The sequence below is a fragment of the Haliotis rubra genome, unplaced genomic scaffold (assembly GCF_003918875.1).
Source record: "Haliotis rubra isolate DU_JTF1 unplaced genomic scaffold, ASM391887v1 Scf1298, whole genome shotgun sequence".
Classification (NCBI taxonomy): Eukaryota; Metazoa; Mollusca; class Gastropoda; order Lepetellida; family Haliotidae; genus Haliotis; species Haliotis rubra.
This window is the reverse complement of record NW_025765223.1, coordinates 54,792-77,676: the sequence shown is the minus strand read 5'-3', so window position 1 is coordinate 77,676 and position 22,885 is coordinate 54,792. Positions and strand designations below refer to the sequence as shown.

The 22,885-nt window shown below is 44.3% G+C and overlaps 1 protein-coding gene across 3 annotated transcripts in view; it reads right to left on the bottom strand.

Moving 5' to 3' along the window:
* Positions 1-18,182, bottom strand: part of LOC124267045 (presenilins-associated rhomboid-like protein, mitochondrial) — a 67,195-nt gene extending 49,013 nt beyond the window's left edge. For 2 of the 3 annotated variants that reach the window (XM_046701875.1, XM_046701876.1), the window contains exons 1-2: positions 18,103-18,182; positions 6,866-7,043 (exon numbers count right to left, since the gene is read on the bottom strand). In XM_046701875.1, the coding sequence (XP_046557831.1) occupies positions 6,866-7,043; positions 18,103-18,164 (240 nt within the window). In that variant the 5' untranslated portion in view covers positions 18,165-18,182. The other variant, XM_046701877.1, reaches the window with a different exon arrangement.
* Positions 18,183-22,885: the final 4,703 nt, after the last annotated feature.

The window sequence follows — 22,885 nt, the reverse complement described above, 5'->3', positions numbered from 1 at the left end:
ATCCCCCCACCCACTGCAAGGTCCCGATAAGTTACTGCCCCATGCCCACCACTCTATCCCCACCACCCACTGCAAGGTCCCGATAAGTTACTGCCCCATGCCCACCACTCTATCCCCACCACCCACAGCACAGTCCTGATAAGTTACTGTCCCATAATGAACACTCTATCTCCGCCACCAACTGCAAGGTACCGATAAGTTACTGCCCCATGCCCACCACTCTATCCCCACCACACACTGCAAGGTCCCGATAAGTTACTGCCCCATGCCCACCACTCTATCCCCACCACCCACAGCACAGTCCTGATAAGTTACTGTCCCATAATGAACACTCTATCTCCGCCACCAACTGCAAGGTCCCGATAAGTTACTACCCCATGCCCACCACTCTATCCCCGCAACCAAAAGTACAGTACCGATAAGTTACTGCCCCATGCCCACCACTCTATCCCCACCACCCACTGCAAGGTCCCGATAAGTTACTACCCCATGCCCACCACTCTATCCCCACCACACACTGAAAGGTCCCGATAAGTTACTGCCCCATGCCCACCACTCTATCCCCAACACACACTGCAAGGTCCCGATAAGTAACTGCCCCATGCCCACCACTCTATCCCCACCACCCACTGCACAGTCCTGATAAGTAACACTGCCCCATGCCCACCACTTCTATCCCACCCACAGCAAGTCCCGATAAGTTACTGCCCCATGCCCACCACTCTATCCCCACCACACTGCAAGGTTCCTATAAGTTACTGCCCCATGCCCACTCACTCTATCCCCCGCCACCCACCACTGCAAGGTCCCGATAAGTTACTGCCCCATGCCCACCACTCTATCCCTCTATCCCACCCACTGCAAGGTCCCGGATAAGTTACTGCCCCATGCCTACCACTCTATCCCCACCACCCACTGCAAGGTCCCTCGAAAAGTTACTGCCCCATGCCCACCACTCTATCCCCACCATCCCACTGCAAGGTCCCCGATAAGTTACTGCCCCATGCCCACCACTCTATCCCTTACACACCCCACTGCAAGGACCCGATAGTTACTGCCCCATGCTCACCACTCTATCCCCACCACACACTGTAAGGTCCCGAGTAAACTGCCCCATGCCCACCACTCTATCCCCACCACCCACTGCAAGATCCCGATAAGTTACTGCCCCATGCCCACAGCTCTATCCCCACCACCCACTGCAAGGTCCCGATAAGTTACTGCCCCATGCCCACCACTCTATCCCCACCACCCACTGCAAGATCCCGATAAGTTACTGCCCCATGCCCACCACTCTATCCCCACCACACACTGCAAGGTCCCGATAAGTTACTGCCCCATGCCCACCACTCTATCCCCACCACCCCACTGCAAGATCCCCCCATAAGCACCACTCTATCCCCATGCCAACCACTCTATCCCCACCACCACACTGCAAGGTCCCATAAGTTACTGCCCCATGCCCACCACTCTATCCCCACCACCCACTGCAAGATCCCGATAAGTTACTGCACCATGACCACCACTCTATCCCCACCACCCACTGCAAGATCCCGATAAGTTACTGCCCCATGACCACCACTCTATCCCAACCACCCACTGCAACATCCCGATAAGTTACTGCCCCATGCCCACCACTCTATCCCCACTCACACCCACTGCCCCGATAAGCGCCACCCCCTATCCCACCCACTCCCCACCACACACAGCAACCCCCTGATAAGCCACTGCCCCATGCCCACGACTCTGCCCCCTATGCCCACACAGCAATCGCCCTGATAAGCTACTGCCCCATGCCCACCACTTTATCCCCACCACCCACTGTAAGATCCCGATAAGATACTGCCCCATGACCACCACTCTATCCTCAACCACCCACTGCAAGATCCCCGGGATAAGATCCCCTATAAGATACCCCTCCATGACCACTCACTCTATCCTAACCACCCACTGCAAGATCCCGATAAGATACTGCCCCATACCCACCACTCTATCCCCGCCACCCACTGCCCCATGACCACCACTCTATCCCAACCACCCACTGCAAGGTCCCAATAAGTTACTGCCCCATGCCCACCACCCACTGCAAGGTCCCAATAAGTTACTGCCCCATGCCCACCACCCACAGCACAGTCCCGATAAGTTACTGCCCCATGCCTACCACTCTATTCCCACCACTCACTGCAAGGTTCCTATAAGTTACTACCCCATGCCCACCACTCTATCCCCACCACCCACTGCAAGGTCCCGATAAGTTACTGCCCCATGCCCACCACTCTATCCCCACCACCCACTGCAAGGTCCCGATAAGTTACTGCCCCATGCCTACCACTCTAGCCGCACCACCCACTGCAAGGTCCCGAAAAGTTACTGCCCCACGTCCACCACTCTATCCCCACCATCCACTGCAAGGTCCCAATAAGTTACTGCCCCATACCCACCACTCTATCCCCGCCACCCACTGCCCCATGCCTCCCACTTCTCTATCCCCTCCACCTCACCCACTGCACAGTCCCAATGTTACTACCCCTATGCCCACCACTCTATCCACACCACACACTGCAACGGCCCGATAAGTTACTACCCCATGCCCACCACTCTATCCAAACCTCCAACTGCACAGTCCTAATAAGTTACTACCCCATGTCCACCACTCTATCCCCACCACACCCACTGCAAGGTCCCGATAAGTTACTGCCCCATGCCCACCACTCTATCCCCACCACACACTGCAAGGTCCGGATAAGTTACTGTCCCATGCCCACCACTCTATCCCCACCACCCACTGCAAGATCCCGATAAGATACTGCCCCATACCCACCACTCTATCCCCGCCACCCACTGCCCCGTGCCCACGACTCTATCCCCACCACACACAGCAAGGTCCTGATAAGCTACTGCCCCATGCCCACCACTCTATCCCCACCACCCACTGCAAGATCCCGATAAGATACTGCCCCATGCCCACAACTCTATCCTCCTCGGGCCACCCACTGCCCCATGCCCACAACTCTATCCCTAATTTCACCCACTGTAAGATCCCTTGTAAGATACTGCCCCATGACCACCACTTCTATCCCAACCACCTCCACTGCAAGATCCCTATAAGATACTGCCCCATACCCACTTACTTCTATCTCCTCAGCCACCCACTGCCCCATGACTATCACTCACTTCTATCCCCCACTGCCCCACTGTAAGGACCTCCATACCACTCTATCCCCGCTGGCCACCCACTGCCCTCCCATGACCACTCTATCCCTCACCACCACACCACTGCAAGGTCCCGATACAGCCACTGCCCCATGCCTTCCACCACTCTATCCCCACCCACCCACTGCAAGATCCAGATAAGTTACTGCCCCATACCCACCACACTCTATCCCCTGCCACCCACTGCCCCATGCCCACCACTCTATCCCCCTACCTCACCCACTGCAAGGTCCCCGAGAGTTACTGCCCCATGCCCACTCACTCTATCCCCACTCACACACTGCAACAGTCTGGAGCAGTTACTGCCCCATGCCTACCCTCACTCTTATCCAAACCTCCCAACTGCACAGTCCTCATAAGTTACTACTTCCCATGCCCACCACTCTATCCAAACCTCCAACTGCACAGTCCCTGAGCAAGCATACCCCATGCTTTCCTCTACCACCACCTACTGTGTAAGGTCCCATGAGTAAGTTGCCCCATGCCACCATGCTCCACCACCCTGCCTTACCTGGCACTGTAAGGACCTCGATAAGTTACTGCCCCATGCCCACTCACTCCATCCCTGTAAGGTCCCTGGATTAGTTATTGCCCCATGACCACCACTCTATCCCCACCACCCACTGCAAGGTCCCAATAAGTTACTGCCCCCATGCCCACCACACCCACTGCAAGGTCCTGATAAGTTACTGCCCCATGCCCACCACCCACTGCAAGGTCCTAATAAGCACACCCCATGCCCCCATGCCCACCAAACACCAATTGTAAGGTCCCACTAAGTTACTGCCCCATGCCCACTAACTCACCCACTGTAAGTGTCCCTGGAGCAAGTTACTGCCCCCATGCTCTACCACTTTCCCCACACACACTGCCCCATGCCCACCACTCTATCCCTACATCCCACTGTAAGGACCCTGATAAGTTACTGCCCCATGCCCACCACTTCTATCCCCACCACCCACTGCAAGGTCCCAATAAGCTACTGCCACATGCCTACCACCCACAGCAAGGTCCCTGATAAGTTATTGCCCCATGCTCTACCACCCACTGTGCAAGGTCCCTGGGATAAGCATTGCCCCCATGCTCTACCACTCTCCCCTCAGCCACACACTGCCCCATGCCCACCACTTTCTATCCCCACCTCCCACTGTAAGGGACCTCTATAAGTTACTGCCCCTTATGCTCTACTAATTTCTATTCATATGCCACACTGTCCTATCCCTATCACACACTGTCCCATCTATACATATCACACACTGTCCCATCCCTATCATCACACACTGTCCCATTCATACATAGAGACACACTGTCCCATCCCCATCATCACTGTCCACACTGACTGTCCATCCCTATCACACACTGTCCCATTCATACATAAAAGACACACTGTCCCATCCCCTATCACACACTGACCCATTCTATACATAAAGACACACTGTCCTATACATATCAAGACACACTGTCCCATTCATACATATCACACACTGTCCCATCCCCATCACACACTGACCCATTCATACATAAAAGACACACTGTCCTATCCCCATCACCACTGTCCTATTCATACATAAAGACACACTGTCCCATCCCTGGACATGCCCTCCCCATCACACATATTCATACATAAAGACACACTGTCCCATCCCCATCACACACTGTCCCATTCATACATAAAGACACACTGTCCCCCCCATCCCTATCACACACTGTCCCATCCACATGACCTATCTATACATAAAGACACACTGTCCCATCCCCATAAAGACACACACTGTCCCCTATCACATTCCCATACATACATAAAGACACACTGTCCCATTCCCATCACACACTGACCCATTCATATACATAAAGACACACTGTCCCATCCCCATCACACACTGTCCCATTCATACATAAAGACACACTGTCCCATCCCCTATCACACACTGTCCCATCCCCATCTATATACATAAAGACACACTGTCCCATCCCTATCACACACTGACCCATTCATACATAAAGACACACTGTCCCATCCCCTATCACACACTGTCCTATTCATACATAAAGACACACTGTCCCATCCCCATCACTATCCTATCTTATACACACACTGTCCCATCCCCTATCACACACTGTATTCATACATAAAGACACACTGTCCCATCCCCATCACACACTGTCCTATTCATACATAAAGACACACTGTCCCATCCCTATCACACACTGTCCCATCATACATAAAGACACACTGTCCCATCCCTATCACACACACTGTCCCATATCCCATATACATAAAGACACACTGTCCCATCCTCCCCATCACACACTGACCCATTCATACATAAGACACACTGTCCCATCCACACTGTCCCATCCCCTATCTGTCCCATTCCACACTGGACCCATTCATACATAAAGACACACTGTCCCATTCCCATCACACTGTCCCATCTCCCCATCACACACTGTCCCATTCATATACATAAAGACACACTGTCCCATCCCCATCACACACTGTCCCATTCATATACATAAAGACACACTGTCCTCCCTATCACACACTGGATCATTCATACATAAAGACACACACTGTCCATCCCTATCACACACTGTCCCTATTCATACATAAAGACACACTGTCCCATCCCCATCACACACTGTCCCATTCCCATAAAGACACACTGTCCCATCCCCATCACACACTGTCCCATCCCCATCACACACTGACCCATTCATACATAAAGACACACTGTCCCATCCCCTTCTCTCACTGTCCCATTCCCATCACACACTGTCCCATTCATACATAAAGACACACTGTCCCATCCCCATCACACACTGTCCCATTCATACATAAAGACACACTGTCCCATCCCCATCACACACTGTCCCATTCATACATAAAGACACACTGTCCCATCCCCATCACACACTGTCCCATTCATACATAAAGACACACTGTCCCATTCCCATCACACACTGACCCATTCATACATAAAGACACACTCCCAATCACATCTGTCCCATTCATACATGTCACACACACACTGTCCCATTCATACATAAAGACACACTGTCCCATCCCCATCACACACTGTCCCATTCATACATAAAGACACACTGTCCCATCCCCATCACACACTGTCCCATTCATACATAAAGACACACTGTCCCATCCCCATCACACACTGTCCCATTCATACATAAAGACACACTGTCCCATCCCCATCACACACTGTCCCATTCATACATAAAGACACACTGTAATCCCCATCACACACTGTCCCATCCCCATCACACACTGTCCATTCCTATACATTCATACATAAAGACACACTGTCCCATCCATACATCACACACACTGTCCCATCCCCATACATAAAGACACACTGTCCCATCCCCATCACACACTGTCCCATTCATACATAAAGACACACTGTCCCATCCCCATCACACACTGTCCCATTCATACATAAAGACACACTGTCCCATCCCCATCACACACTGACCCATTCATACATAAAGACACACTGTCCCATCCCCATCACACACTGTCCCATTCCCATCACACACTGTCCCATCCCCATCACACACTGACCCATTCATACATAAAGACACACTGTCCCATCCCCACTACACACTGACAGCCACTCTCACCATATCTTACCACTACTGAGAAGCACAACGGTTTTAGCAGGCTTCCTGTCGCTGACGTGGTCGCAGCAACTGTTTCTTTATCTGTTTTCCTACGTGTTCTGAAACATCTGTGTAACCATGGTAACTGCTGGGGCCTTCCTCTTCTAGTTTGGACACACAGGAAGTGATGTAGCCGGATTCGTGGTTGACTGCATAGGGGTGAAACAAGCACATCTGAAAGCACGCAGCTCCTGGCCAAACAAAAAATATCCACACTGCTGTTGCAGGGGTCCCCCCCGACATTTATATTTTGGGGGTCAGGTTCATTTTTTTGGGAGTCAAAATAAACATTTGGGGGTCAAACAATTTACAAAGATAATCAATTTTCAACTACTAATTATTTTTTCAGGTATATGCCTCTAAGTCTGTGAATTCTAAAGGATTATGTCCCTTTGACAGTTTGATAAATAATAATAGTCAAATCAAGTAATGCAAAGAAGTTAACCAATTTCTAAATAAAGATTACACAAAAGCTAAGATTTCACTTATATATTTATTTATTTATATATTTATTTTGTTTGTTTATTTATTTATTTATTTATTTATTTATTTATTTAATTTATGCCAAGAAAACTGATCACAGTCACACAGTCAACAATGTGACTGCTACAGGAGCTGGATGGGAACTTCACACACCTGGTGTGATGTACAGGTAGGGTTACAGACAACTTACAGGTAACAGTGCCACTCAATTATTTACATGCTACTTTCGTCTTTGCTTCATTTGAAATTGAATAATTTAATGAAGAATCCTTGTATGTCATTGCAGTCATCATCATCAATCGGACTGTCAGTTGACATGCCTGGCTTGTCAACAGGGTTTGTACCAAAATGCTTTTGTAAAGAAGGCTGTTTTTTTGGCTCCATTATTGCAGACGACAGTACATGTATAGCAGATGATTATTCGTCTTAAAATAAATAGATGACATACATCACGTGACACGGTACTGCTATTCAATTAAACACTCTCAATATATGAAGATAATATTGGAAAACCCCAGCTTGCCTCGTACAAAATCTTCTGAAATGGATATGAGCTATATTTCTGATTAATTTACATTTGATGAGGTAACAGTGTTCAAAATAATTAAGCTTTCAAAAATTCATAAATATCAACGAATGCTAATAATTATGTCTTTACATTTGTACGTGTGTATAACCATGTTAATCACCCCGTATCCCCGAAGTCCAAATTTCCATAGCGACTGACGAAAGCCATACGAGAGGTAACAGGTGTATAAATATAGGACCACTTCAATCATGTCATTCCGTCATCCAATCAAAACGTTAATATATTAATACTGGAGAAACACTAACCAAATATAGTCAGGTTCTGTGCAAATGAGACAGACCTTTATGTAAATGAATGACCCGCCTAAGTGACGTAGATTTATCTTTAGAAATGGATGTCCGCTTTGTGTATGCAACGTGTGTACCTTCAAATCAGTTTGAAATCAGAAATCAATTTAGTTATATTAATTTCCTATAGCACTGAATTGTGTGGTTTTGATTAGCGATTTTATTGCGTCAGAAGAGTGGCAGTTTTGTTGTTTATGCGCATCAAGGGGAAGCCTGTTGTTGTATGCTGCACTAATTACTCTTCAGCATATCATGTGTCCTAACTGGACTTTGAGGAAGTAATTGTGGCAGAAACTAAGGTAAAAAAGAAACATTACCATACCTTCAATCAACCTAAACACATGGAACAACATTAATATTCAATTGAAGCAAAATGTCCTTGAATTTCTTCACTGGGCATATACCCAGTAGTCAACACACGATCTGACAATGGCATATACCCAGTAATCCACCCACGATCTGACAATGACATATACCCAGTAGTCTACACACGATCTGACAATGACATATACCCAGTAGTCTATACACGATCTGACAATAGCATATACCCAGTAATCCATCACGGTCTGACAATGACATATACCCAGTAATCTATCCACGGTCTGACAATGGCATATACCCAGTAGTCTACACACGATCTGACAATGGCATATACCCAGTAGTCTACACACGATCTGACAATGGCATATACCACCCTACCCACGATCTGACAATGGGTCTACACGATCTGACAATGACATATACCCAGTAATCTACCCACGGTCTGACAATGACATATACCCAGTAGTCTACACACGATCTGACAATGGCATATACCCAGTAGTCAACACACGATCTGACAATGACATATACCCAGTAGTCTACACACGATCTGACAATGGCATATACCCAGTAGTCTACACACGATCTGACAATGACATATACCCAGTAGTCTACACACGATCTGACAATGGCATATACCCAGTAATCCACCCACGGTCTGACAATGACATATACCCAGTAATCTACCCACGGTCTGACAATGACATATACCCAGTAATCTACCCACGGTCTGACAGTGGCATATACCAAGCAGTCTACACACGATCTGACAATGGCATTTACCCAGTAATCCACCCACGGTCTGACAATGACATATACCCAGTAATCTACCCACAGTCTGACAATGACATATACCCAGTAATCTACCCACGGTCTGACAGTGGCATATACCCAGCAGTCTATGGATGGAGCCTCAATAATTTCAGCCAAGTGATCAGTGTATGGAGCCTTAATGATGTCAACCAAGTTATCAATGTATGGAGCCTCAATTATATCAACCAAGTGATCAATGTATGGAGCCTCAATGATGTCAACCAAGTGATCAATGTATGGAGCCTCAATGATGTCAGCCAAGTGATCAATGTATGGAGCCTCAATGATGTCAACCAAGTGATCAATGTATGGAGCCTCAATGATGTCAGCCAAGTGATCAATGTATGGAGCCTCAATGATGTCAACCAAGTGATCAATGTATGGAGCCTCAATGATGTCAACCAAGTGATCAATGTATGGAGCCTCAATGATGTCAACCAAGTGATCAATGTACGGAGCCTCAATGATGTCAGCCAAGTGATCAATGTATCGGAGCCTCAATGATGTCAACCAAGTGATCAATGTATGGAGCCCTCAATGATGTCAACCAAGTGATCAATGTATGGAGCCTCAACAATGATGTCAACCAAGTGATCAATGTATGGAGCCTCAATGATGTCAACCAAGTGATCAATGTATGGAGCCTCAATGATGATGTCAATGTACGGAAGTCAATGATGTCAAAGTGTCAATGTATGGAGCCTCAATGATGTCAACCAAGTGATCAATGTATGGAGCCTCAATGATGTCAACCAAGTGATCAATGTCACGGAGCCTCAATGATGTCAACCAAGTGATCAATGTAATGGAGCCTCAATGATGTCAACCAAGTGATCAATGTATGGAGCCTCAATGATGTCAAGTGATCAATGTATGGAGCCTCAATGATGTCAGATCACTGTATGGAGCCTCAATGATGTCAGCCAAGTGATCAATGTAACGGAGCCTCAATGATGTCAACCAAGTGATCAATGTAATGGAGCCTCAATGATGTCAACCAAGTGATCAATGTATGGAGCCTCAATGATGTCAACCAAGTGATCAATGTATGGAGCCTCAATGATGTCAACCAAGTGATCAATGTATGGAGCCTCAATGATGAACCAAGCGATCAATGTATGGAGCCTCAATGATGTCAACCAAGTGATCAATGTATGGAGCCTCAATGATGTCAACCAAGTGATCAATGTATGGAGCCTCAATGATGTCAGCCAAGTGATCAATGTATGGAGCCTCAATGATGTCAACCAAGTGATCAATGTATGGAGCCTCAATGATGTCAACCAAGTGATCAATGTATGGAGCCTCAATGATGTCAACCAAGTGATCAATGTATGGAGCCTCAATGATGTCAACCAAGTGATCAATGTACGGAGCCTCAATGATGTCAACCAAGTGATCAATGTACGCAGCCTCAATGATGTCAACCAAGTGATCAATGTACGGAGACCTCAATGATGTCAGCCAAGTGATCAATGTATGGAGCCTCAATGATTTCAACCAAGTGATCAATGTATGGCGCCTCAATGATGTCAACCAAGTGATCAATGTAACGGAGACTCAATGATGTCAGCCAAGTGATCAATGTATGGAGCCTCAATGATTTCAACCAAGTGATCAATGTATGGCGCCTCAATGATGTCAGCCAAGTGATCAATGTATGGAGCCTCAATGATGTCAGCCAAGTGATCAATGTATGGAGCCTCAATGATTTCAACCAAGTGATCAATGTATGGAGCCTCAATGATGTCAGCCAAGTGATCAATGTATGGAGCCTCAATGATGTCAACCAAGTGATCAATGTACGGAGCCTCAATGATGTCAACCAAGTGATCAATGTATGGAGCCTCAATGATGTCAACCAAGTGATCAATGTACGGAGCCTCAATGATGTCAACCAAGTGATCAATGTACGGAGCCTCAAGTCAAGTCAAAGATATTTATTGTACTTAAGGCCTCCGGCCCATATACAAAGTAATACAAGTATATATACAGCACATGTTACAGACATTTCACAAAGAAATTACAGTTCAGATAAGATATTGCTTCTAAGGAAAACAGCATGTTTTACATAAAGCGCAAGATTACGTATTACATTTTCATTTTTGGAAGATAGAATGGAAGCAAAGGCAGATGAAGGATATTTTAACAGGTAATTTTGGGGATATATTTTTTCTTAAATCAGCATAATGTGGGCATACAAAAGCGAAGTGAATTTCATCTTCTATAGCCGAGTTACATAATGAACATATCCTTAAACGTCTCTCTATTGAAAATTGTCTGCCCTTATTTACTGATAAGTCTAACAAGCCCAATCGAAAATTGACAAGTGTGTGTCTGATATTTCTAGATGTCAGTACAGATAGATATAGTTCTGGTTGAAATAAGCTCTTATGTGATCTATACAACTGGTATCTTGAACTATTGTCTAGACAGGAATGCCATTCTTGATAATACATGCTAACAGATTGTTCTCGAAATTGCTTAAGATATAGATTGATATTAACAAATGTTTGATTTAGCCACACAAATCCAAAGCCATGAGAAAATAAAAGAGTTCTGATATGAGACGCCCAGGTTGTCTTACCCCTATCATCTAAATGTACAAGCATGTTATAAGCTAGTTTGGGGATTCTTTGTTTGTGCATTCCAAGGATCTTTAACCAATATTTTAAACATCTGATTTGTGAATTTATATATATCGGATATCTACCACATTCTCCACAAACCATACAAGTTCTTTATCTCATCTACTGAAATTTGTGTTTCCAAAATCATTTGATCAGCAGTGTCATAGTCATTCGAAGAGATAATATCATCGTCGAAGGAATAACCATCGCTTAAAAAAACAGCATCATTAGAAAAAACTGTCTTGAAATGTGTCATCCATTCACATTTTGAAATATTACTTTTAGGATTTGATCTCTTTCTAAATGAACGAATTTGTTTCCAGAACATAGCAGGATTGTGGATAGAATCATTCAATCTGTTCAATCTTTGATAACGGAGGTTAGATTTGAGTTTTCTACATGAAGCTTTGCATTTGTTTCTCATTTTACAAAAATAATTTCTGTTTCTACACCGAAAACTTCTAAGTGCTTTGCGCGCGTCTCGTCGCGCAGATTTACACTCGTCACTTAAGGGTGTTTTATAGTTTTGCTTAAACGGCTTAGTCTTTTTCTTCATACAATCTGCTGAATCTAATATGACATGGACAAATTCATCTAAAGCTCAGTTTAGATCGAACTCAAGTTTCGATAAGAGACGGTCATTATAAAATGAAGTCTTACTTTTCAAATTATCTAAAAATACTTCGCAACAGGCATCGTTCCAAACAATCTTTTCTTTATAATCATCAATATGGTTTTTATCACTTGAGTTGTTCATATTTGGAAATTGACAAGTCAGTTCTAATGGTAAATGATCAGAGTCTACTCTGTCTCCAATATTCAACAAGTTAATAAATTGGAAGAAGTCTGGTGAACCAATAAAATAGTCATTGACACTTGATCCCTGTTGCCCATGAAACGTATATTCGCCTTGCGAGTCTCCATACACTCTACCGTTCGCTATGAACAGGTTGAAGGTATAGCAAAAATCTAATAACAGATTACCAAAATTATTAAAAACAGTGTCGTGAGAATTACGATCATCAATAGGATAGTTGTCATCATCAGCTCTCGCTTGGAATATATGATTCCTATTATCATCATCAAGACTAGGAGACACATTGTTCTGTTTACCTGTACGGGCATTCAGATCACCACAGATAACAGTGTGACATTCAGCAAAGTCATGGAGATTCGCTAGCAGATATTGCTCCAGTTGTTCAATATTACATTTGTGATTCATATACTTATAGTACGCTGAACCAATAGGAGGAATATAAGTACACATCAAATTCATATCTTTGTCAAGTGAAAACAATTCCTTTAAGAATTTGATACAAATGAAATTATCAATATCAGATGTTAATTGTCTATAATTGTTCCTAAGCAAATGGTGGATGCAAACACAAACACCTCCTGAGAGTCTACCGTGATCTGACAATTTGATAGCAGGGCTATAAAACATGTCATAGCCACCCAACCAACTGTAAGAGATATCGGTTACAAAAGTCTCAATCAAACATATGATGTGAAATTTACGAAGATAATCGATAAAACTGATATCATCAATTTTTTCAGTCAACCCATTTATGTTCCAGCACAAAAACGCTTTTTTTTCACTGTCAGTTTCAATCCGAGTAGGCGAAAGACGATTATCACCGGTGTCAGTGCTAAGAGGACCCTGTGATATAAAGTCCGGGCCTTGGCCGCCGTCCTATTCAGATACAGTACTTACAAGTGGTTGACGGTCGTCGCCACGATCAGTACGTGGCTGACGCCTACTTTGTGTAATCCTCATATGGGGCTGAGACTGAGTGTGCGCGACGTTCACTCGGTACCACTACAAGTTCACCGTTCTTGAAGTAACCAAACTGGCCAGTTTCTTTCAGATCGTGAAGTTGTTTACGTTGGCGTGTGGTCAGATCACTGGAGATACCATATCCATTTTCCTTCAGCACTGACCTTGCTTTCAGTGCTCTAACTTTGTCATCTGACATTTGTACCTTGACAATTATCGGGCGGGCTTAGTTGAATCGGCACGCTTAACGCCTGGCGATGGGCTCTAATAACGTCAATTGGTTGCCACGCTTTAAACGTTAGGTACTTTGTGAATAGGTTGAGAATAGTTTCCTTGCATGCCATCGATTTCTCCCCTTCGGCTTCCGGTACACCATATATGATGACGTTGTCTCGACGGCTAAAAGATTCCAAGCTTATCTAGCTCAGCGTCTATTATGGTCAAACGTTCATCTAATCCATTTACCCTTTCATCTATGGCGTCAAGATCAGAATACATGATGCCATACTCATGCTTGGAGGCGGCGATATCTGATTTGATATCTGACACTGACTTCTCTAGTTGATCACATCTCGATCCGATTGATATCATCTCAGTTTTCAAGGCGGTGATCTGTGATGATAAATCTGATTTGACGTCATGTATTTCAGCTATTAAGCAATCTCTCACTTCTTTCAAAGTAAGAGGGCCGGGGTTGGTTTCAATGTCATTTGCACACATCAGAATATGTTTCACAACACCCACGGGCGCACGCTACCACCAAGAAAGCACAACCGACGCAAAAATGAAGCATGGTACATAGCCAAAACTGGGTCACAGTTGACAGTAGTGACGTCACATGATGTACACAGGTAAATGTTTTCTTTCGGCACAAATCGTTCAAAATTGACATTTTCAAGTGTATCTATCAAGAGATATGATGAGGCAAGATGCACAGCGATGAGAAATGTACAAATTATCAGCCTGAAGTGGACATCTGTCCCTGACACGAATGTTGAGTACTCACTCTCTTGTTTGTGCAACGTCACTTGTCGTGTTCCCTTCGGATGAGTGAAACTGCCGATTCTGGCTCGATAAACATCAATCGAAACCATTTCGTCCTCCAAATGTGTAAACTATACCATATATCACTTCACCGTCCAACGATAGATCCCTGGGAAGCTCTCTTAATACATATTTTATAGAAAAAAACTTCCCTCGATGGAAAACATGTTGTCACCAGAAAGGGACGTAACTCTTCTCAATGATGTCAACATCATTGTCAGTGTTCTATTGCTAAACAGTGGACATGTAGCCAGTTATAACTGAGTGAGATTAACGATAGTTGCTAGCAATTATCATGAGTAGTCCGGACATAATCACACCAGGGTTTTACACAATGCATAAGTGAGTGTCCAGTCCACATGAATGTAGAGAATGTGTGCCGTTGTTTGACCCAACAGTTATGACCACTGTCCACTGATATAATCAAGGTTCTGAAGTAATTATCTGAATGTACAGTAGACTTCCCCGTTTCAGTACTGTACTGGACCCTCACATTACCTTCAGGTACCCTTAAAATTGTTAGAGCAATGCTTGGTGATGTCAGACTGTAGCTGGGTTATCCAGTGTGCTAAGCTCCTCTCAGTGTTCAGTCGTTTCTATATGCATTGTCATTGAGTAAGCCAAGCCCTGTAGGGAGATTGTGCGCTAAAGATAGATAGCAGCACATAGTATAGCAAGTACCACTTATATTTCAAATATAGAAATGCATATGTGAATGAATGACAGAATAAATGATATACCCCAGCCTACCCTCCCCAAACATGTGCAGTCCACACTATCCTTACAATGTTCCCTACAACACTCTATGTCACCTGATGGTTTATTAAAAAGCATGTGATTCATACATACCATGAACTGACACCTGACATCAACAGCCGTTTTAAGTTCGCACCAAATCATCTCATTCCACACCACTTGGTATCTTGTCGATAATGGCACCGAGATCATTCCATAGAGTATAAACATGAGACACCAAGCTTACCAATAACCTACGTAACTGTTCCTGACATATTAAATGTTTTCTGTTGAATGACTAGATAAATTATGTGGTGTAACAGAGTGGACGTTGCTCAGTCAGTTAGCTGTCAATCTGAAGGTTGCGGGTCACATCCAACGGATTCTCACACAACTGGTTGCTGCAACCTTGGGGTGGGTTTGTTTCACAAAGTGATCTGGCGCTACAACTGTCATACGTTTGTGTTAAAGTATGGGAGTTATGATCACCTTAGCGTAGATTAACACTTCGTCTCTGAAAATGTATATAATTTGGCTGTAACAAATAAACCCATTTAAATTGAAAAGGAGCCCCAGGGAGACCTGAGATTCAGCACCTGGGGAAACCTAGACTTGCTTCATCTAGGGTTTTAGCAGTACAGGGAGGGCTAGGCTGTAGGGAAAATAATATGGTTCAGGGACTGTGAGACAGACTAACCTTAGCACTATGATTGCTTTGTGAAATGGGGTCCTGTATGACACCCTAGTCTGACCACGCCATCCCAGGTGCTTCACTTAACATTACCCATTATTTCTCAACAGATGTTTACATGTACATAAGTTTACATAGTACAGTGAATGAAAACGCTTACTGCATGTTTGACTGTTTCTAATCACCTGCAAGGCATAAATCATTATTACATGAAAGTGTACCCTTTAAGGTTTACAATTAAATATTGAGCTACAAGTCTAAAAATAGCGCGTGGCAAGAGGACCAAAATGTAAAAAAATTGGACTGATTGTTGTTTGTAAAGGTTTGATAGTAACTTAATATTTCTTTTTGGATGCTTTTAAACTTAGGTTTTCTCCCTTTCTGCACATATTGCAAATATTTTGTTTCACCGTGAGACAAATGGCATTAAGTGGATTATTATTTCACCCCTTAAAACTAAAAATAATAATTTCTGGTGTTAATTCTATATATCCTTCAGCCAATCTTTCTAACCATTTAGCCATCCACACTTTGCTTGAATGGGTACAATCGTATAATAAATGTATAAGACTCTCAGGCACCTGTTTACAAAACAAACACATAGGTGAATCAATGTAACCAACCATATACAAGTGATTATAAGTTGTCAAAATATTCTGAGTAATCTTTTACTGACACCATATTAGATTGAGGCCTTGAGTACATCGATAAATTAATGTTTCCCATTCCTTGTGTTGGAAGTCTTATCCAATGTTTCTTCCCATTTTTATTGGCCATTTGTTTTATTAAAACAAAATTGACATAGTGTTTTATAGAACTGTTTGCTACTAACTATTTTGGAGATGTTATTATAAGGTCAAATAGGGTAGGCAAGTATGTTCTCCACATGTAAGTGAAATGTATACCCAGCGATTGTTGTTTTAAGTCGTCGGTATTTAAGAATATCAACATCTACTAGTATATCATAAATTTAATTCAGTTCTTCCAAACAGAGTTTATTACCATCCACATTTACTATATTTCTCAAGTATGTTATTCCCTTTTCTTCCAAGCTCCTGAGATAAGACCAATCAATATATTGTTATTCAAACCCAGTTTCTTGATTACCCTTCTCAAGACCTACTTGCTACTCACACCACCATGAGAAAACATAATGTGGGGCTTTTGTCTCATTTGTTTTTTTTGCTATGGGGCTTTTGCCCAAGTGGCTTTAGTCTATGGGGCTTCGGTCGGTTTTGACTGTCCACCATCGTAACTTCCATTCCTTCACATAGAAATATGATAGCCTTAGCAGTAAGGTTGTTAAGTACAAGGGCACCCTGGTGCACCTTGTACCTATTAGGGCTCCTGTGTAGTGGATCTGGGTAGGTGGGGAAATGACTGGATCCGGCGGTTCTTGGGTAGTGGATCTGGGACGACCAGATACTTATCACTGTATGTAGCTGGGCCGTTGAAAATGTCAGGATGGCTAAAGTGTCGCAATAACCGGTTATTGTAAAGGTTCTTAGAAACACAACGATCGGGAACCCTTTCAACTGAGAAGTGAAATCGAAAATACTATGTAGCCCATGTAATACGCGTGGACTAACAAGTCTAAAACTAAGAGCGAATGGTCGAAGTCTGTAGGGTGCCACGGTTAAATAACTGGTAACAATAAGAAGAGACCATATATTGTCTCTGCAATAAGAGACAGAGAGGAGTGCGCGAAAACCGAGGCTCACAAAAAAGTAATACCAGCTATTTCAGCTTGAGCAACACTCTCGCGGGCTCCCGCGAGTAGGAATGATCACCTGTCGTGAATCCATACAATGAGTAGAGGGACAGCCTGGTCCACGTACCTGCAACTTTGCAATGTCGAAACTACCCGGCTACAGAGTGACAGTGTTTTCACGAGGGTCATTGCGAGAGATCAGAGTGCTCTCCCTTTCAAGCTCGAGAACGGCAACGAAACGCGCATAAAATATGACCGGCGTGTCTTCGATACTGGAGCTCCTATGTAATTCCTTGATTGGCCAAAATGTGTAGTCAGCAGTTAAAATGTCCTTGTAAATAGAAATTCCAACCTTCTGCCTCCAAACTGCCCTAGTCCAGCATATAACCAGACGACTTTGCACTATACCAAGGTGTGCTCGACCTGGGCTGGAGTACGAGTTTATTCACATGAACTACAAACTGCCCATTCAAAGGGTACAGGCGAATGTTATGATCCATCATTGAAACCCAATAAGGAGGTCCAAATGATGTCCCATTGTCATTTGTCAAATCATAAACTTATTTTGCATGAAGATGTATTTGGTAGATAAAGGGTTTGATCTATGGATCATTCAGCTTCACAATAGTCTTTCTAAAATAAGGCTTTGAGTATGTGACAATGAAATGTATGTGACTGTCCCCGGCTGGAAGTACACCGACTTCACTCTGAACTAGCGTAACGCTGCAACTTGAGTAGAAGGTGTGTAAACACCCGGCATCCCGTCTAACGTTACAATAAACCCAGGTTCTACAAAGAGTGTAATGACACTGTCTGAACCACGGGCGTTAAGGTATTTTCAAACGCCAACTAAAGTGAGAAAAAACACAACGATAAGAATAGTTAAAGTGTTTAATGGGTACTCAAAAACCACAAACACACGTAAAAGAAAAATACGTCCGTGTACTAATAAAGACAATAGAAACTTTCACTATAGGTATGATCCATGTGTGAGCTGAACGATGGAGAGCTATAGGTATGATTCGTGTGTAAGCAGACAGATGGAGAGCTATAGGTATGATCCATGTGTGAGCAGACAGATGGAGAGCTAAAGGTATGATCCATGTGTGAGCTGACAGATGGAGAGCTAAGGTATGATCCATGTGTGAGCTGACAGATGGAGAGCTATAGGTATGATCCATGTGTGAGCTGACAGATGGAGAGCTATAGGTATGATCCATGTGTGAAGCAGACAGATGGAGAGCTAAAGGTATGATCCATGTGTGAGCAGACAGATGGAGAGCTATAGGTATGATCCATGTGTGAGCTGACAGATGGAGAGCTATAGGTATGATCCATGTGTGAGCAGACAGATGGAGAGCTATAGGTAAGATTCATGTGTGAGCAGACAGATGGAGAGCTAAAGGTATGATCCATGTGTGAGCTGACAGATGGAGAGCTATAGGTATGATCCATGTGAGCTGACAGATGGAGAGCTATAGGTATGATCCATGTGAGCTGACAGATGGAGAGCTAAAGGTATGATCCATGTGTGAGCAGACAGATGGAGAGCTAAAGGTATGATCCATGTGTGAGCTGACAGATGGAGAGCTATAGGTATGATCCATGTGTGAGCAGACAGATGGATAGCTATAGGTATGATCCATGTGTGAGCTGACAGATGGAGAGCTAAAGGTATGATCCATGTGTGAGCTGACAGATGGAGAGCTATAGGTATGATCCATGTGTGAGCAGACAGATGGATAGCTATAGGTATGATCCATGTGTGAGCAGACAGATGGAGAGCTATAGGTATGATCCATGTGTGAGCAGACAGATGGAGAGCTATAGGTAAGATCCATGTGTGAGCAGACAGATGGAGAGCTATAGGTATGATCCATGTGTGAGCAGACAGATGGAGAGCTAAAGGTATGATTCGTGTGTGAGCAAACATATGGAGAGCTATAGGTAAGATTCATGTGTGAGCAGACAGATGGAGAGCTATAGGTATGATTCATGTGTGAGCAGACATATGGAGAGCTATAGGTAAGATTCATGTGTGAGCAGACAGATGGAGAGCTATAGGTATGATCCATGTGTGAGCTGACAGATGGAGAGCTAAAGGTATGATCCATGTGTGAGCAGACAGATGGAGAGCTAAAGGTATGATCCATGTGTGAGCTGACAGATGGAGAGCTATAGGTATGATTCATGTGTGAGCAGACAGATGGAGAGCTAAAGGTATGATCCATGTGTGAGCAGACAGATGGAGAGCTATAGGTATGATCCATGTGTGAGCTGACAGATGGAGAGCTAAAGGTATGATCCATGTGTGAGCTGACAGATGGAGAGCTAAAGGTATGATCCATGTGTGAGCTGACAGATGGAGAGCTATAGGTATGATCCATGTGTGAGCAGACAGATGGAGAGCTAAAGGTATGATCCATGTGTGAGCTGACAGATGGAGAGCTAAAAGTATGATCCATGTGTGAGCAGACAGATGGATAGCTAAAGGTATGATCCATGTGTGAGCAGACAGATGGAGAGCTAAAGGTATGATCCATGTGTGAGCTGACAGATGGAGAGCTAAAGGTATGATCCATGTGAGCAGACAGATGGAGAGCTAAAGGTATGATCCATGTGTGAGCAGACAGATGGAGAGCTATAGGTATGATCCATGTGTGAGCAGACAGATGGAGAGCTATAGGTATGATCCATGTGTGAGCAGACAGATGGAGAGCTATAGGTATGATCCATGTGTGAGCAGACAGATGGAGAGCTAAAGGTATGATCCATGTGTGAGCAAACATATGGAGAGCTATAGGTATGATTCATGTGTGAGCAGACAGATGGAGAGCTAAAGGTATGATCCATGTGTGAGCAGACATATGGAGAGCTATAGGTATGATCCATGTGTGAGCAGACAGATGGAGAGCTATAGGTATGATCCATGTGTGAGCAGACAGATGGATAGCTAAAGGTATGATCCATGTGTGAGCTGACAGATGGATAGCTAAAGGTATGATCCATGTGTGAGCTGACAGATGGAGAGCTAAAGGTATGATCCATGTGTGAGCTGACAGATGGAGAGCTATAGGTATGATTCATGTGTGAGCAGACAGATGGAGAGCTATAGGTAAGATTCATGTGTGAGCAGACAGATGGAGAGCTATAGGTATGATCCATGTGTGAGCTGACAGATGGAGAGCTAAAGGTATGATCCATGTGTGAGCTGACAGATGGAGAGCTATAGGTATGATCCATGTGTGAGCTGACAGATGGAGAGCTATAGGTATGATCCATGTGTGAGCAGACAGATGGATAGCTATAGGTATGATCCATGTGTGAGCAGACAGATGGAGAGCTAAAGGTATGATCCATGTGTGAGCAGACAGATGGATAGCTAAAGGTATGATCCATGTGTGAGCTGACAGATGGATAGCTAAAGGTATGATCCATGTGTGAGCAGACAGATGGAGAGCTAAAGGTATGATCCATGTGTGAGCAGACAGATGGAGAGCTATAGGTATGATCCATGTGTGAGCAGACAGATGGAGAGCTATAGTATGATCCATGTGAGCAGACAGATGGAGAGCTATAGGTATGATCCATGTGTGAGCAGACAGATGGAGAGCTAAAGAAGTATGATCCATGTGATCGAGCTGTGGTGAGCAGACAGGCTATGATCCATGTGTGAGCTATAGGTAAGATTCATGTGTGAGCAGACAGATGGAGAGCTATAGGTATGATCCATGTGTGAGCTGACAGATGGAGAGCTAAAGGTATGATCCATGTGTGAGCTGACAGATGGAGAGCTAAAGGTATGATCCATGTGTGAGCTGACAGATGGAGAGCTATAGGTATGATCCATGTGTGAGCTGACAGATGGATAGATGAAGGTATGATCCATGTGTGAGCTGACAGATGGAGAGCTAAAGGTATGATCCATGTGTGAGCAGACAGATGGAGAGCTAAAGGTATGATCCATGTGTGAGCTGACAGATGGATAGCTAAAGGTATGATCCATGTGTGAGCTGACAGATGGAGAGCTAAAGGTATGATCCATGTGTGAGCAGACAGATGGAGAGCTATACGTATGATCCATGTGTTAGCAGACAGATGGAGAGCTATAGGTATGATCCATGTGTGAGCAGACAGATGGAGAGCTATAGGTATGATCCATGTGTGAGCAGACAGATGGAGAGCTAAAGGGTTGATTCGTGTGTGAGCAGACATATGGAGAGCTATAGGTAAGATTCATGTGTGAGCAGACAGATGGAGAGCTAAAGGTATGATCCATGTGTGAGCTGACAGATGGAGAGCTAAAGGTATGATCCATGTGTGAGCTGACAGATGGAGAGCTAAAGGTATGATCCATGTGTGAGCAGACAGATGGAGAGCTAAAGGTATGATCCATGTTTGAGCAGACAGATGGAGAGCTATAGGTATGATCCATGTGTGAGCAGACAGATGGAGAGCTATAGGTATGATCCATGTGTGAGCAGACAGATGGAGAGCTATAGGTATGATTCATGTGTGAGCTGACAGATGGAGAGCTAAAGGTATGATCCATGTGTGTGCTGATAGATGGATAGCTAAAGGTATGATCCATGTGTGAGCTGACAGATGGAGAGCTAAAGGTATGATCCATGTGTGAGCAGACAGATGGATAGCTAAAGGTATGATCCATGTGTGAGCTGACAGATGGATAGCTAAAGGTATGATCCATGTGTGAGCAGACAGATGGAGAGCTATAGGTATGATCCATGTGTGAGCAGACAGATGGAGAGCTATAGGTATGATCCATGTGTGAGCAGACATATGGAGAGCTAAAGGTATGATTCATGTGTGAGCAGACAGATGGAGAGCTAAAGGTATGATCCATGTGTGAGCTGACAGATGGAGAGCTAAAGGTATGATCCATGTGTGAG